The sequence below is a fragment of the Paramisgurnus dabryanus genome, chromosome 2, assembly GCF_030506205.2.
Source record: "Paramisgurnus dabryanus chromosome 2, PD_genome_1.1, whole genome shotgun sequence".
NCBI classification, from domain to species: Eukaryota; Metazoa; Chordata; class Actinopteri; order Cypriniformes; family Cobitidae; genus Paramisgurnus; species Paramisgurnus dabryanus.
This window is the reverse complement of record NC_133338.1, coordinates 39,094,418-39,106,131: the sequence shown is the minus strand read 5'-3', so window position 1 is coordinate 39,106,131 and position 11,714 is coordinate 39,094,418. Positions and strand designations below refer to the sequence as shown.

At 37.0% G+C, this 11,714-nt stretch overlaps 2 protein-coding genes across 2 annotated transcripts; both read right to left on the bottom strand.

The window, feature by feature from the left end:
- Positions 1 to 492: 492 nt before the first annotated feature.
- LOC135778927 (pleckstrin homology domain-containing family F member 2-like) lies at positions 493 to 2,058 on the bottom strand. The gene is made up of 2 exons (XM_065289580.1): positions 1,954 to 2,058; positions 493 to 1,721 (listed from the first exon to the last, which is right to left on the bottom strand). The coding sequence occupies exon 2, from the start codon at positions 1,706 to 1,708 to the stop codon at positions 875 to 877; it is 834 nt and encodes a 277-aa protein (XP_065145652.1). The 5' UTR covers positions 1,709 to 1,721; positions 1,954 to 2,058; the 3' UTR covers positions 493 to 874.
- Positions 2,059 to 9,007: 6,949 nt separating this feature from the next.
- On the bottom strand, positions 9,008 to 10,540 carry LOC135778928 (pleckstrin homology domain-containing family F member 2-like). Its single transcript, XM_065289582.1, has 2 exons — positions 10,293 to 10,540; positions 9,008 to 10,069 (listed from the first exon to the last, which is right to left on the bottom strand). The coding sequence occupies exons 1-2, from the start codon at positions 10,360 to 10,362 to the stop codon at positions 9,264 to 9,266; spliced, it is 876 nt and encodes a 291-aa protein (XP_065145654.1). The 5' UTR covers positions 10,363 to 10,540; the 3' UTR covers positions 9,008 to 9,263.
- Between the last annotated feature and the right edge of the window lie 1,174 nt (positions 10,541 to 11,714).

Genomic DNA, 11,714 nt, shown 5'->3' with positions numbered 1-11,714 from the left:
TATGCAGTATTTATTAATCTCAGTTAATGGTAATTTCATTATTTAATGCATAAAATCTGAAATTGTATTTGTTAACATTGGTTAATTCATATCGAACTTACATAAACATACAGTTTGTATTAACTATTCAAAAAATTCTAATGAATGCTAATGAATAAATGCTGTAAATATTTATTTACTTTTAACTTATCTTATTAATTGTTCAGAACCTTTTGTAAAGTGTTACCTAAGCTTTGTTCTCTGAGCTCTTAATATTTATAATTACTTCATGCTTTCTATATAAAGTTTTGGAAAAAATACAGTTTGTTTGACTTTTATTACCAGTCAGTTGTTAGTACATATTGTAGATTGCAGTATAGTCTATTAAACAAACAATTGATTTGTTTCTTTAGAATAAGTTTAGTCTACTTTGTAAATTAAAATAAGTTAAATTTGTGTGAGTGTGTGTAATTTGTGTGGCATGATATATCTAATAAAACACCAATATATTTTTAATATCCAGTTTATTTAAAGTACAAATATTTTACATTTATTTACATTATTTTACAATCGCAAGACAAATTAAAGTTCACAGCATTTGCTAAACAATGCAATTGTCATTGTCAATGTCACACACGCACGCACACACACATGCACGCACACAAAGTATTAGAAACATTTATAAAACTCAACAGTGCAAAACACATATAGCAGAAGTGTCTCTAGTGCAAAATACTTTAATATATTCCAAAATAACAGAAAAAAAAACTAATATGTCCCGGTCTGTTGTTTGGGCTGAAGTAATACATGATTAATTCCAGCATAGTTTACAATAACATTAGGCGCTCTTTTATTTTCTTCTATTCAGTTCATAGTCCAGTGAGAGAAGGTTTTTCTACTCAGGTTTTGTGTAGCAGTAGCGGAGATCATTAAGTTGCAGGGTACTCAACCACTTGGTGGGCACTTGATACTCGCTGTCCTGCTCTAGGTCCTCTTCACTGGAACTCTCAGACACATCCAAATAACTCTTTCTCCTTTTCTTTGCATTGGCACTTCTCTGCCTCTTCTCTTCTTCACCCTGGTCCTCAAGGTCATCAGTACAATGCCAGCAGACTCTCACAGGCCTTGAGGAGATATTGAGTAGCAAGGCCCGGTCCTTCGAGCAAGCTCCACATACTACAAAGCCACACATCCGGCAATGGTGTCTCCGATTAGCAACGGTGAATCGATCTGAGCAGCGCATGCAAATTTCGGTGGCGTCGTCAGGAATCCAGGCAGCAGCCAAGTTTCTCTTGGCAGTTCTGTCAATAGTACGGCCCTTGTTTCGCAAATGCAGGGCCTTGTACCGCTCAATGTGCTCCATCCATGCTTGCTTTTCCTCAGGCGATGCTGCCGCCACATAGAAGGACTTACGTGGTGTTCGAATAAGCCACTGGTTAGCCATGTCCTCTCCGTCTTTCAGATCTTCCTGCTGCACCTCATCCAGAGGAATGATCTGCTTTTTCTTATTCCAGCGGCCAGGCAACATAATACTGCCGTAGACCAAGACGTCGTTGAAGAGGAAGAACACCTTGGGTTTGGGTCCACGTCTGCAAACCTTTAGCAAGCGACCTTCTCCCACTAGGATACGGCCAGGCATTTGAAGAGGCTTTCCAGAGCGTCTGAAGGTACTCTCCACAGCCTGGATGCGCTCATGATTCACTTTCGAAAAGGTCTGACGTACTGCCATTTCTGATGGATGTCTATAAAAGATGTAAAAATATCAAGTTTATTTTAATGGACTGGCAACAGATTTAAACATTAGTCTGTCAGTTTGGTTTAGATTTGGTTTTTGGAATGAAAATAATTACAAATGTTTTAACTCACTCCAATTAAGCACTCCAATAAACTACAAAAGTAATGATTGTTATGGCGACACAAATATATCTACTTGGTCACTTGTACAATGTTAATTAATAAAGTAACAACACAAACCTGAATTTGGTGGAATATTGGAAAATATAATGGGAAAAGAGATTCTGTGTCTGCTTGCAGTGTCTTCGTTCTTGAAGCTATACAGTAAATTTGCTGATCCTTCCTGCAAGTAATGATCTGAATGCTAAAGTAGACTCTCACTTTTATAGTCTCGTAAACTGGTCCAGCCTGTCTAAAACAGGGAAATTCCAGATCTACAAAGAAGTGTTAAAGCTTTGAGAAAGTACACAATTGTTTAGGAAATTTTATCTTCCTTGTAAGCCTATCTGAATTTTTGTTTACAAAAAGAATCCTAAATATATAGGGGCGGTTTCCCAGACAGGGCTTAGTCCCAAACCAAAATGCAAGTTTAAGCTGCTTTAATTTAAAAACACCTTGTTCTGGCAAATCTTATATCCGTGATGTTGTTTTGTCTAAAAATGCACACCTGTAGTGTTTTTTAGGTATGTTTGTAATTTTTTTTAAATGACCTTATGTAAATAAGGCCTATTCCTGAATTAGCATAAACCCTGTGCGTAAAACTGCCCCATAGTGTTTGCAATATAAAAGTTTTACTGCTTGAATCTTTTTACAAATAAAGAATCAAACACCTATGCAAACAGTGTTGTGTTTTTTTACTTTGCACGTGTCCACTTTGATCTATTTAAGTAATTTATGTCACATCTTCTGTGGTTTTGAAGCTTTGATTGTGTTAACAGTGTGCAATATAACATGTGTTTATGTTTTTCATGTGTAAAAAAACGCAGTATTTTTCACACAATATATTTATCTCTATGGTGCTGTTTTCACTGTCCTAAAAATGGCCTGATGTCTACCTTGTTCTATGAAGTCCCTCCATCAGAAATACGTAACAAGTTCTGATTGTGTAGTTAGTTTAGTGTGTTGTGATTCGACAGCAGCTTAGCAGAGCAGTCAATGTTGGGCGAGCACTCATCTCCATCTTCGCCTTTTTTCCTCCCCTGGAGTCAGCCGACATTGGCTTAACCTAGCACCCTCTTCTATACTGTAGTACAAACTGGCCATTCGCTGTAGGTTTTGAAAGGGGACTTCTGTAAGAGAAAATATATCGCCTAGCAGTGAACTTTGAACTGTATAATTTTTCAGGTATTATTTATGCTCTAACAGCAACATTACACACTAACTAAAGTAAAAAAAAAATGGTATCAGGAAGAACGTGACCTTTAAAGTTCCTGTCAAATCTTTAAACTTGCGTCTTGTAAAGTAGCAGGGTGCATTCTTAAAGGGTTTTATGCGGCGTGGATCATGTCCTCAACTCATTAACCACTACTCAATGGTTTTCTTTGTCCAAAACTGTCCTACCATTAAAAGTTTGAAAGAGTAGAGTTAGATAAAAGAAAACTGTCTCTTCTTACAACTAATCACATAGGGGAAAACCACACATATAAAATTTATAGCAACTGTATAAAAAACATTGCATGCTAATATTCCTCAGCCCCTTTAGCGGGAAGTGATGTTGCTATTTTCATTGATGTAAAAACCCGGTTCTTTTAAAACATAGGAATGACAGATGGGATACCTGCCAACAGGATAAAACATTCATTCTACCGTCCACAACAAGCACTGCAAACTAACTGAAGCACAAATGCTGGAAGTTTATTTTTAGAACTATGTACAGATTTTATCTAAAATTTGAATACAACAACAACACTGGGTGCTTTAATTCATTCAGTTTTCTTTAAAAATATTGTAAAGAGTCATGATATATCTAAGATGTAGATATATAAAATCCTAAATGAAATGATGTACATAAGCATACTGCACTGCTTTAATATATAATGTTGTTCATCTGTCGATAAGCACTATGGGGGCATTAAAAGATTTACTAAGCAACAGCACGCCTTTTACCCATAAAAAGATAGAAACAGATTTTTATCAAAGATATTTGTGGCATAGCCAGTCAGACGAGTTTACTGACAAACAACTTTGCAAAACTGTGGCAAACAACCGTCATATGCATGGTCTAACATTTAGTACACAGAGTTGTCTGAAATTGTATTTGTTAACATTGTTAACTTTTGTTAACAGTTATGTGAACATAATGTTATCTTAATGTTTGTTTACATAATGTTTCCTGTTGTAAAATAAAATGTGTTTTAGGGGAAACACATTCTTAATGCAACAATGTTTAAATAGTAACTTCAGAGGATTAAATGTTCCTCTTTTCTTCTTAAAAGCATCAGTTTGACATCAGCATCATTTGACATCAGTTTAATGATTTACATTTATTCACAAGATTAGAGACATTATAGTCTATTTTCTATTGTTTTAAGTTTACCTACTGAGGATTCGTATATCTTATTGCTTATATTGCATTGCAGTGAAAAAGGTTGTTGGTTTGAACATACATGCTGACCAAAAACGTATTGCTTGTAATGCATTGTAACTCACTTTGGAAAAATTATTGCCAAATACATAAATGTAAATCTTTGAACACTGTTGTTGAAGTCTGATCTCAACACTAAATTTGACATAATTTGATTTTGTATTAACCTTAACCTCTTAAGACCTGGAAGGACACATACGTGGCTATCACATTTTTGTTGTTGTTTGTAACATAATACTTAATTCTGTGTAACTGGAACCTGTTGTACACAAACATGGACAAATACACTGCTTCATGTTCATAGAAAAATATTTGGTTATTATATTTAGTGGTTCTCCCTCCTAACCACAAAATAGCTGGTAGAAATCTGAAAAACAAAAGACAAACCAACACTCAGGTCTTAGGAGGTTAATTATAAGGTTTCACTTAATAGAAAGTTATGTATTTACTGGCAAAACATGTTTTGCCCCAGGATTACCAGAAGGGGCGTTGACGATTTGCAAAAAGATAAAAGTCAACAAAGTATAAAAAAGTTCCTTGTTTTGAAACAGGCAGGGAATTACACCACATACGTGAAGGAAAACCACAGAAAGATACTACCTAAAATTCCTTTCTGCATAATTTGAAGTCTTTTTAAATTAAATTTAACAACCTACACAAATATCTCACTGTATTTAACATACTTTTGCTGTATACTTGCAACATAATCATAGACACAGCAAGGTTAATTCAGGTATATGACACCTCATATCAATCTAAAAAAAAAATCAAAATTTGCCTAAAATATCCCTACTTACTGCCATATAATCTGTCAGTAAAAGATCTCAAAAGAGGTTTAAAAGGGTTTTTAAAAATGTGATGTGAAAGTGTGTGATATTTGCTTATCATTGCTGACCTTTCCTTGAATGAATGAGGTCATTTTGTGTAAAGTGGACATTGCGTCTACAAGTAACAAACTCTTAGGGCCGGTTTCCCGGACCAGGATTAGCTTAATCCAGGACTAGGCCTTAGTTTAATTAGGAAATAGAACTACTTTTAACAAACATGCCTTACTAAAAACATTACCTGTGTGCATTTTGAGGCAAAACAAAGGGCACTGATGTATTTTAAGATATGTAAGTGCAAGTTGTTTTCAGTTTGGAGAGCTCTTAAAAGTGTTTAAGTCTAGGACTAGTCTAATCCCTGTCCGGGAAACCGCCCCTTAATGTGGAAACATTGATTTAGATAAACATTACGTGGCAGATTACACAAACTGATTTTAAGAAGCCCAGACAAAGAAAATGATGAATTGAAAAGGCTACATACATTAAATCACGTACCGTATAACTGAGAAGTCTACTGACTCACTTATAACTGGGATGTGTGCAATCATTCATTTATTACAAACAAAATGCATCATGTCGCCACCTAGTGGAGATCTCAAATAAATTAAAAACATTTTACTGAATGCACACAGTCTTGTGTATATCTCTGTCCAAAAAATTATCTGCGATAGTACTTTCTGGTTTTTCCACTGGTCCTACAATGTAGTGGGAACCCACAAGGGTCATTACCTGGACAGAGATTAGCTTAAGCCAACAAGTTTTAACAAACATGCCTAACTAAAAACAGTACTTGTGTGCATTTTGAGGCAAAACAAAGGGCACTTACAGTATGTATTTGAAGATATATCAGTGCAAGTTGTTTTCAGTTTGGACAGCTCTTACATTTATTTTAATATAGGACTAGTCTAATTAAGAATTAAGATGTTTAAAGGGGGGGTTTAATGGTATTTCAAGCATTCTGACTTATTAACACAGTTATAGAGTTGTTTCCTCATGCTAAACGTAGGCAAAGTGTCAAAAATGCAGTTAGGCGTGTTTCAGAGTATTTCTGTGCCGAATGCACTTCGCCAGGGTTCGTACAAGTTTCGGCTAATTTTTTTCGATTACGGTTCTAACTGCCGTTTCAGGGGTTTTCGATACGTATCACTTCTTTATATGGGCTTCCGCCGGAAAACTTCCCCCGGAAAACCCCGCCCAGCCTTCAGTCAGCGGGAGACGCTAGAGCTTGCTAACAGCTTATCACGCCACTCAGCTTTGTTTAATTTCAAAAGTCAACAATGGCACAACAAGAAGTGTGTTTTTGGATGTAAGGAGAAGACATCCAGCCTTATGGAAACAATGGATATAGTTTATTATCCGGATTAGCAGCGGAGTTTTGCGTGTGTGTTTGATGCGGTGGATTTTCATGACGAGTTACACGTGGTAAGTAAGACTTCTGTCTTATGTTGGAAATAGGCGCGTGTATATTATATAAATGACACGAACATGTAGTGAATCATAAGTTAAAACAGTGTTGTATAGTGTTGCATGACTCGTACTCGCTCCTCCCGTGTTATAACTCCTCCTTCTTCATTTTTTCGTACGTTATCGGAAAGATTCGGTAAAGCTAATCTTTCTTTTATAAATCTGATTAAACTAAAGACTCTTCAGAGATATAAAGGATGTCATACTACTCCATAGGTACTCCAGATTAATATCAGAAATGCAGAAACAGCGTGTGTTACGTGAGCTTTAAGCATCTACTTAACTGGACCCAGCAGATGTTATTTTGGTATTAGTTTGTTAAACTGATGACACACTGCCCTCTTACATGCCTATTAAATTGCTGGCTTGCAGAGGTGGGCTCAGGCGCCAGAGTTTGGTTCAGAAGGAGAGACTTCAATTGCGCAACCACTCCCCTTCATCTGCCTCGTAAACCCAACCAACCAAACCGTTAACCAACCAAACCGTGCCCCAGCGTGATTGTCACCCCTCCCTACTCCTCGAAAGCACGCACTCACACTGTACTTTGAGCGATCTGAGCCCGGGCACGCTTTCATCATTAGGATGCGATTGTTAAAAAAAAACAGGAAGTAAAGGGCTCTTTTAGCACTGGAGCTCATCGTAATGTTAAGTCATCATAAATGTTAAGAAGGTTTTTTACAAAGGCAGATGAAGATGAGTGCTTGTGCATCATTGACGTCTCTGCATTTAAACTGTGTTCTGGCGCCATTTGTGATCACACTGCTCATTCCGCGCCTGAGCCCAAGGTAACCGCACTCGAGCACACCTCTGCAAGCCAGCCAGGGGGTGATTAACCAAACCGTGCCTGGGTACAGTACAGGACGATCACTCTAGTCAAAGAAACCAGGCCATAATTAAATGAAAACATTTCAGTTAAAGGAATAGTCTATCCATTTTCCATATTAAACTATGTTATTACCTTAACTAAGAAGAGTTGATACATACCTCTATCATCTTAGTGCGTGCACGTAAGCGCTGGGGCGCGTTGCGACACTTCGATAGCATTTAGCTTAGCCCCATTCAATCAATGGTACCAAACAGAGATAAAGTTAGAAGTGACCAAACACATCAATGTTTTTCCTATTTAAGACGAGTAGTTATACAGCAAGTTGGGTGGTACAAAATAAAACGTAGCGCTTTTCTAAGCGTTTTTAAAAGAGGAACTACATTTTATGGCGGAATAGCACTTTTGGGAGTACTTCGACTCGCCTGAAAAATCTGCTCCCCTTCTCCCTCTCATAATGGGAGAGGGAGGATGTTACTGCGCTGAGTCTAAGTACTCCCAAAAGTGCTATTCCGCCATAAAATATAAAATTTAAATCCGCTTAGAAAAGCGCTACGTTTTATTTTGTACCATTAAACTTGCTCGTATAACTACTCGTCTTAAATAGGAAAAACGTTGATGTGTTTGGTCACTTCTAACTTTATCTCTGATTGATACCATTGAATGAATGGGGCCAAGCTAAATGCTATCGAAGTGTCGCAGCGCGCCCCAGCGCTTGCGTGCACGCACTAAGATGATAGAGGGATGTACCAACTCTTCTTTGTTAAGGTAATAACATAGTTTAATATGGAAGATGGATAGACTATTCCTTTAAATGTAAATACAATATCAGAGGAAATAATTGGTGTTTTTTTCCTCTTAACTGGTAATCTATCCAGATGCATAATAGAAAAATGCTTGAATAAAGAATCATGGATGGATATATGTGCGGTCTCTCTATTTTAGACAGATGTACAAACAATATCAACCTCTAGTTTATTCTAGAAAGAATAGTTATGAATTATTTGTGTTTAAAAATAATTTTCTAGCAAGTGTTACAACAAACCCCCGTCTGTTAACCCCAGCTATGGGGTGCATTTTCACTTTCAGTGTAATTGTATAAGAACTGTAGGCTCAACAAACAAACTTTAAGCAGAGATGTGTGTTCAGATGTTCATAAGCAGAGATGTGTGTGTTGCTTGTGTAAAAATATAATTAATCTAACTGGAATATTTCAGGAATGCTTTATGCCCTGCTCTCCCCTAAATATTACGGTCAGAGTTGACCTGAAGTCTGTTACAAACTATTTGTTAACTTAAAGTATTTTGTTAATAGTTTGTTGAATTGTGTACAGGTATGTTTCTTAGTGACACTGAGTATCTATAATAAAATTATATTTTTAGCAAGGTATTTTATTATAATCTTGCTTATTTCAAATATTTTATTATATAAATAACTTTTTTAAAATCTATATATTTTTTATCAACAGATAAATAAAACACACAACATTCACTGAACAATGCAATTAAAGTCTAATACAAACAAAGAATAAATAGACACAGAAACATATATCTATAAAACAAGTGCAAAATACTTATAAAAGTGTATCTAGTGCAAAATACTTCATAACTGCTGAAATCTTCCCTATTGATCTGCTGAAGCAGTACATGATCAGTTCCATCATAGTTTATAATAAGTAGGTGCTCTTTTATCGTCTTCTGTTCAGTTCAGAGTTAGGAAAAGAAGGTTTCATGTGCTCAGGTTTTATGCAGCATTAGCGGGAATTCTGTTCAGTTCACAGTCCAGTGAGAGAAGTTTTTTTCTACTCAGGTTTTGTGCAGCAGTAGTGAAGATCATTAAGTTGCAGGGTACTAAACTACTTGGTGGGCACTTGATAATCGCTGTCCTGCTCTAGGTCCTCTTTGCTGGAACTCTCAAGGCTTGGTCGTAAGTCCTCCAAAGACTTCCTTTTAAAGTTCTTTGCCTTGTCGCTCCGCTGTCTCTTCTCCTGTTCATCCTGGTCCTCAAGGTCATCAGTACAATGCCAGCAGACTCTCACAGGCCTTGAGGAGATATTGAGTAGCAAGGCCCGGTCCTTCGAGCAAGCTCCACATACTACAAAGCCACATCTCCGGCAATGGTGCCTCCAATTAGCAATGGTGAATCGATCGGAGCAGCGCATGCAAATATCTGAGGCGGTGTCAGGAATCCAGGCAGCAGCCAAGTTTCTCTTGGCAGTTCTGTCAATAGTATGGCCCTTGTTTTGCAAATGTAGGGCCTTATAGCGGTCAATGTGCTCCATCCATGCTTCCTTCTCCTCAGGCGAGGCTGCCGCCACGTAGAAGGACTTGCGTGGTGTCCGTATGAGCCACTGGTTGGCCATGTCCTCTCCGTCTTTCAGATCTTCCTGTTGCACCTCATCCAGAGGAATAATATGCTTTTTTTTATTCCAGCGGCCAGGAACAATGATACTGCCATAGACCAAGACGTCGTTGAAGAGGAAGAACACCTTGGGTTTGGGTCCACGTCTGCAAAACTTTAACAAGCGACCTTCTCCCACTAGGATACGGCCAGGTATTTGAAGAGGCTTTTCAGAGCGTCCGAAAGTGCTCTCCACAGCCTGGATGCGTTCATGATTCACTCTCGAAAAGGTCTGACGTACTGCCATTTCTGATAGTTGTTCTATAAAAGATGTAAAAATATCAAGTTTATTTCAATGGACTGTGAAACAATGGATCTATCCATCAAATGGTTTACAAAGTATAAACTATGACTTTTCCAAAATTAAAAGTGTTATGTTAACAGTTCATGTACTCTAACAAACTAATAAATAAATAAATATGGTGGCACAAATAGGCTATATATACTTGATCCTTTAAAATGTAAATTAAAGAACAACACTAACCTGAATTTGGTGAAATACTGGCACATACAGTTGATTTTAAGAGATCTGTGTCTGCTTGCAGTTTCTTCATTCTTGAAACTACAATAAAAATGTGTTGCTGATTTCTTCCGCAAGCGTTTGTCTGAATGCTTGGCTGTGCAATATTTAACAATACAAGTCTTTTACTTTCGTACCAGTCTCAAAAACTTGTCCTTCCTGTCTGAAATTCCAACTCTACCCAGATCTACAAAGTCAATCAAGATTACTGACAAATTATACTTTAGAATCCAGAGGATTACCAGAAGGGGCGTTGACAAGTTGCTTAAAGAAAATGCCAATCAAGTATCACTAAAAAGCTGTTTGTAAACAGGCAAGGAATTACAGCACATATGCAATCTGGCATTAAGGTTAAAAAGAGTTTTGAAATGTGATGTGAATGTATGACATTAGCTTATCAGTCCTGACCTCTCCATGAATAAGGTCACTCACATGGTGTCAATATTGATGTGGAAACATTTGTGATGTTTCAACATCAACATTACACTAACCCTGTGGGTCTCAAACTTTCTGGAGGGCATCCCTTTGCCCCCCTCCCCCAGGTAATGTCAAGACATAAAACAACGTCTCAAACTTAAAAAGAAATTATTAAATGTAAAGCTGTTGGTTGGTAGCTATATTTTTTTCTGAGGTTTGATTACACAGATTTTATGATAAATGAATTTTATAAAATGACATAAAACTAGGGGAGCCACTGGCACTCTCTCACACCACTCAGTTTGGGAACCACTGCACTAACATGAGTTTAAAAGGTCAAGAGAAAGAAAACAAGGAATTGAGAGTCATTCATTCAATGCGGTATAGATCAAATGTCACGTGACCAAACCAGGAAACTGGGTTGATCGCTTCTGGTTGCCAGCATTTGCTATCGTAGCTTGTTATTTGTAATATTATTATTTGTGTTATGTTCTTTTTTGTTTTAATATCTGAGTGTATGTGAGAAGAAAATGCCTTTGTCAAAAGCTATAAAGTATAAAAAAAGTTAGTACATTTTCTTTTACTCAGGTTTAAGATGTTAACAAGCATATCTACTGGACATTGATTATTCTCGTCTTTGGTAGCTCCCGAAGGCTTCATGTATGTAAACAGCACCATGTCAGCATAGCGCATACAGAAAAGGGAAGCGATCTACTATGTTTAAAGGAATGCGGAAGTAAGTTGCGCATTAACCCCATTACAGTTTAACTAAGAAGTCTAATATATTGACTCATTTATAACTGTGCAGTCAGTCATTCATTCATTCTTTTATATAAAGCAAAATGCATCATGTCACCACCTAGTGGATATTTCAAATAAATGAAAAACATGTTACTGAATGCTCACATAAGAATGTGACACACAAAACATCAAATGGAAAAACAGCATCCCAGTCCCCTGGCAAACCTT

Bases quoted from the DNA above. Each gene is read 5' to 3' on its own strand.
- LOC135778928 (XM_065289582.1), bottom strand. From the start codon at position 10,362: ATGAAGAAACTGCAAGCAGACACAGATCTCTTAAAATCAACTGTATGT. The intron at 10,070-10,292 runs GTTAGTGTTGTT...CATCTTTTATAG, and splicing joins CAGTATTTCACCAAATTCAG to AACAACTATCAGAAATGGCA.
- LOC135778927 (XM_065289580.1), bottom strand. From the start codon at position 1,708: ATGGCAGTACGTCAGACCTTTTCGAAAGTGAATCATGAGCGCATCCAG.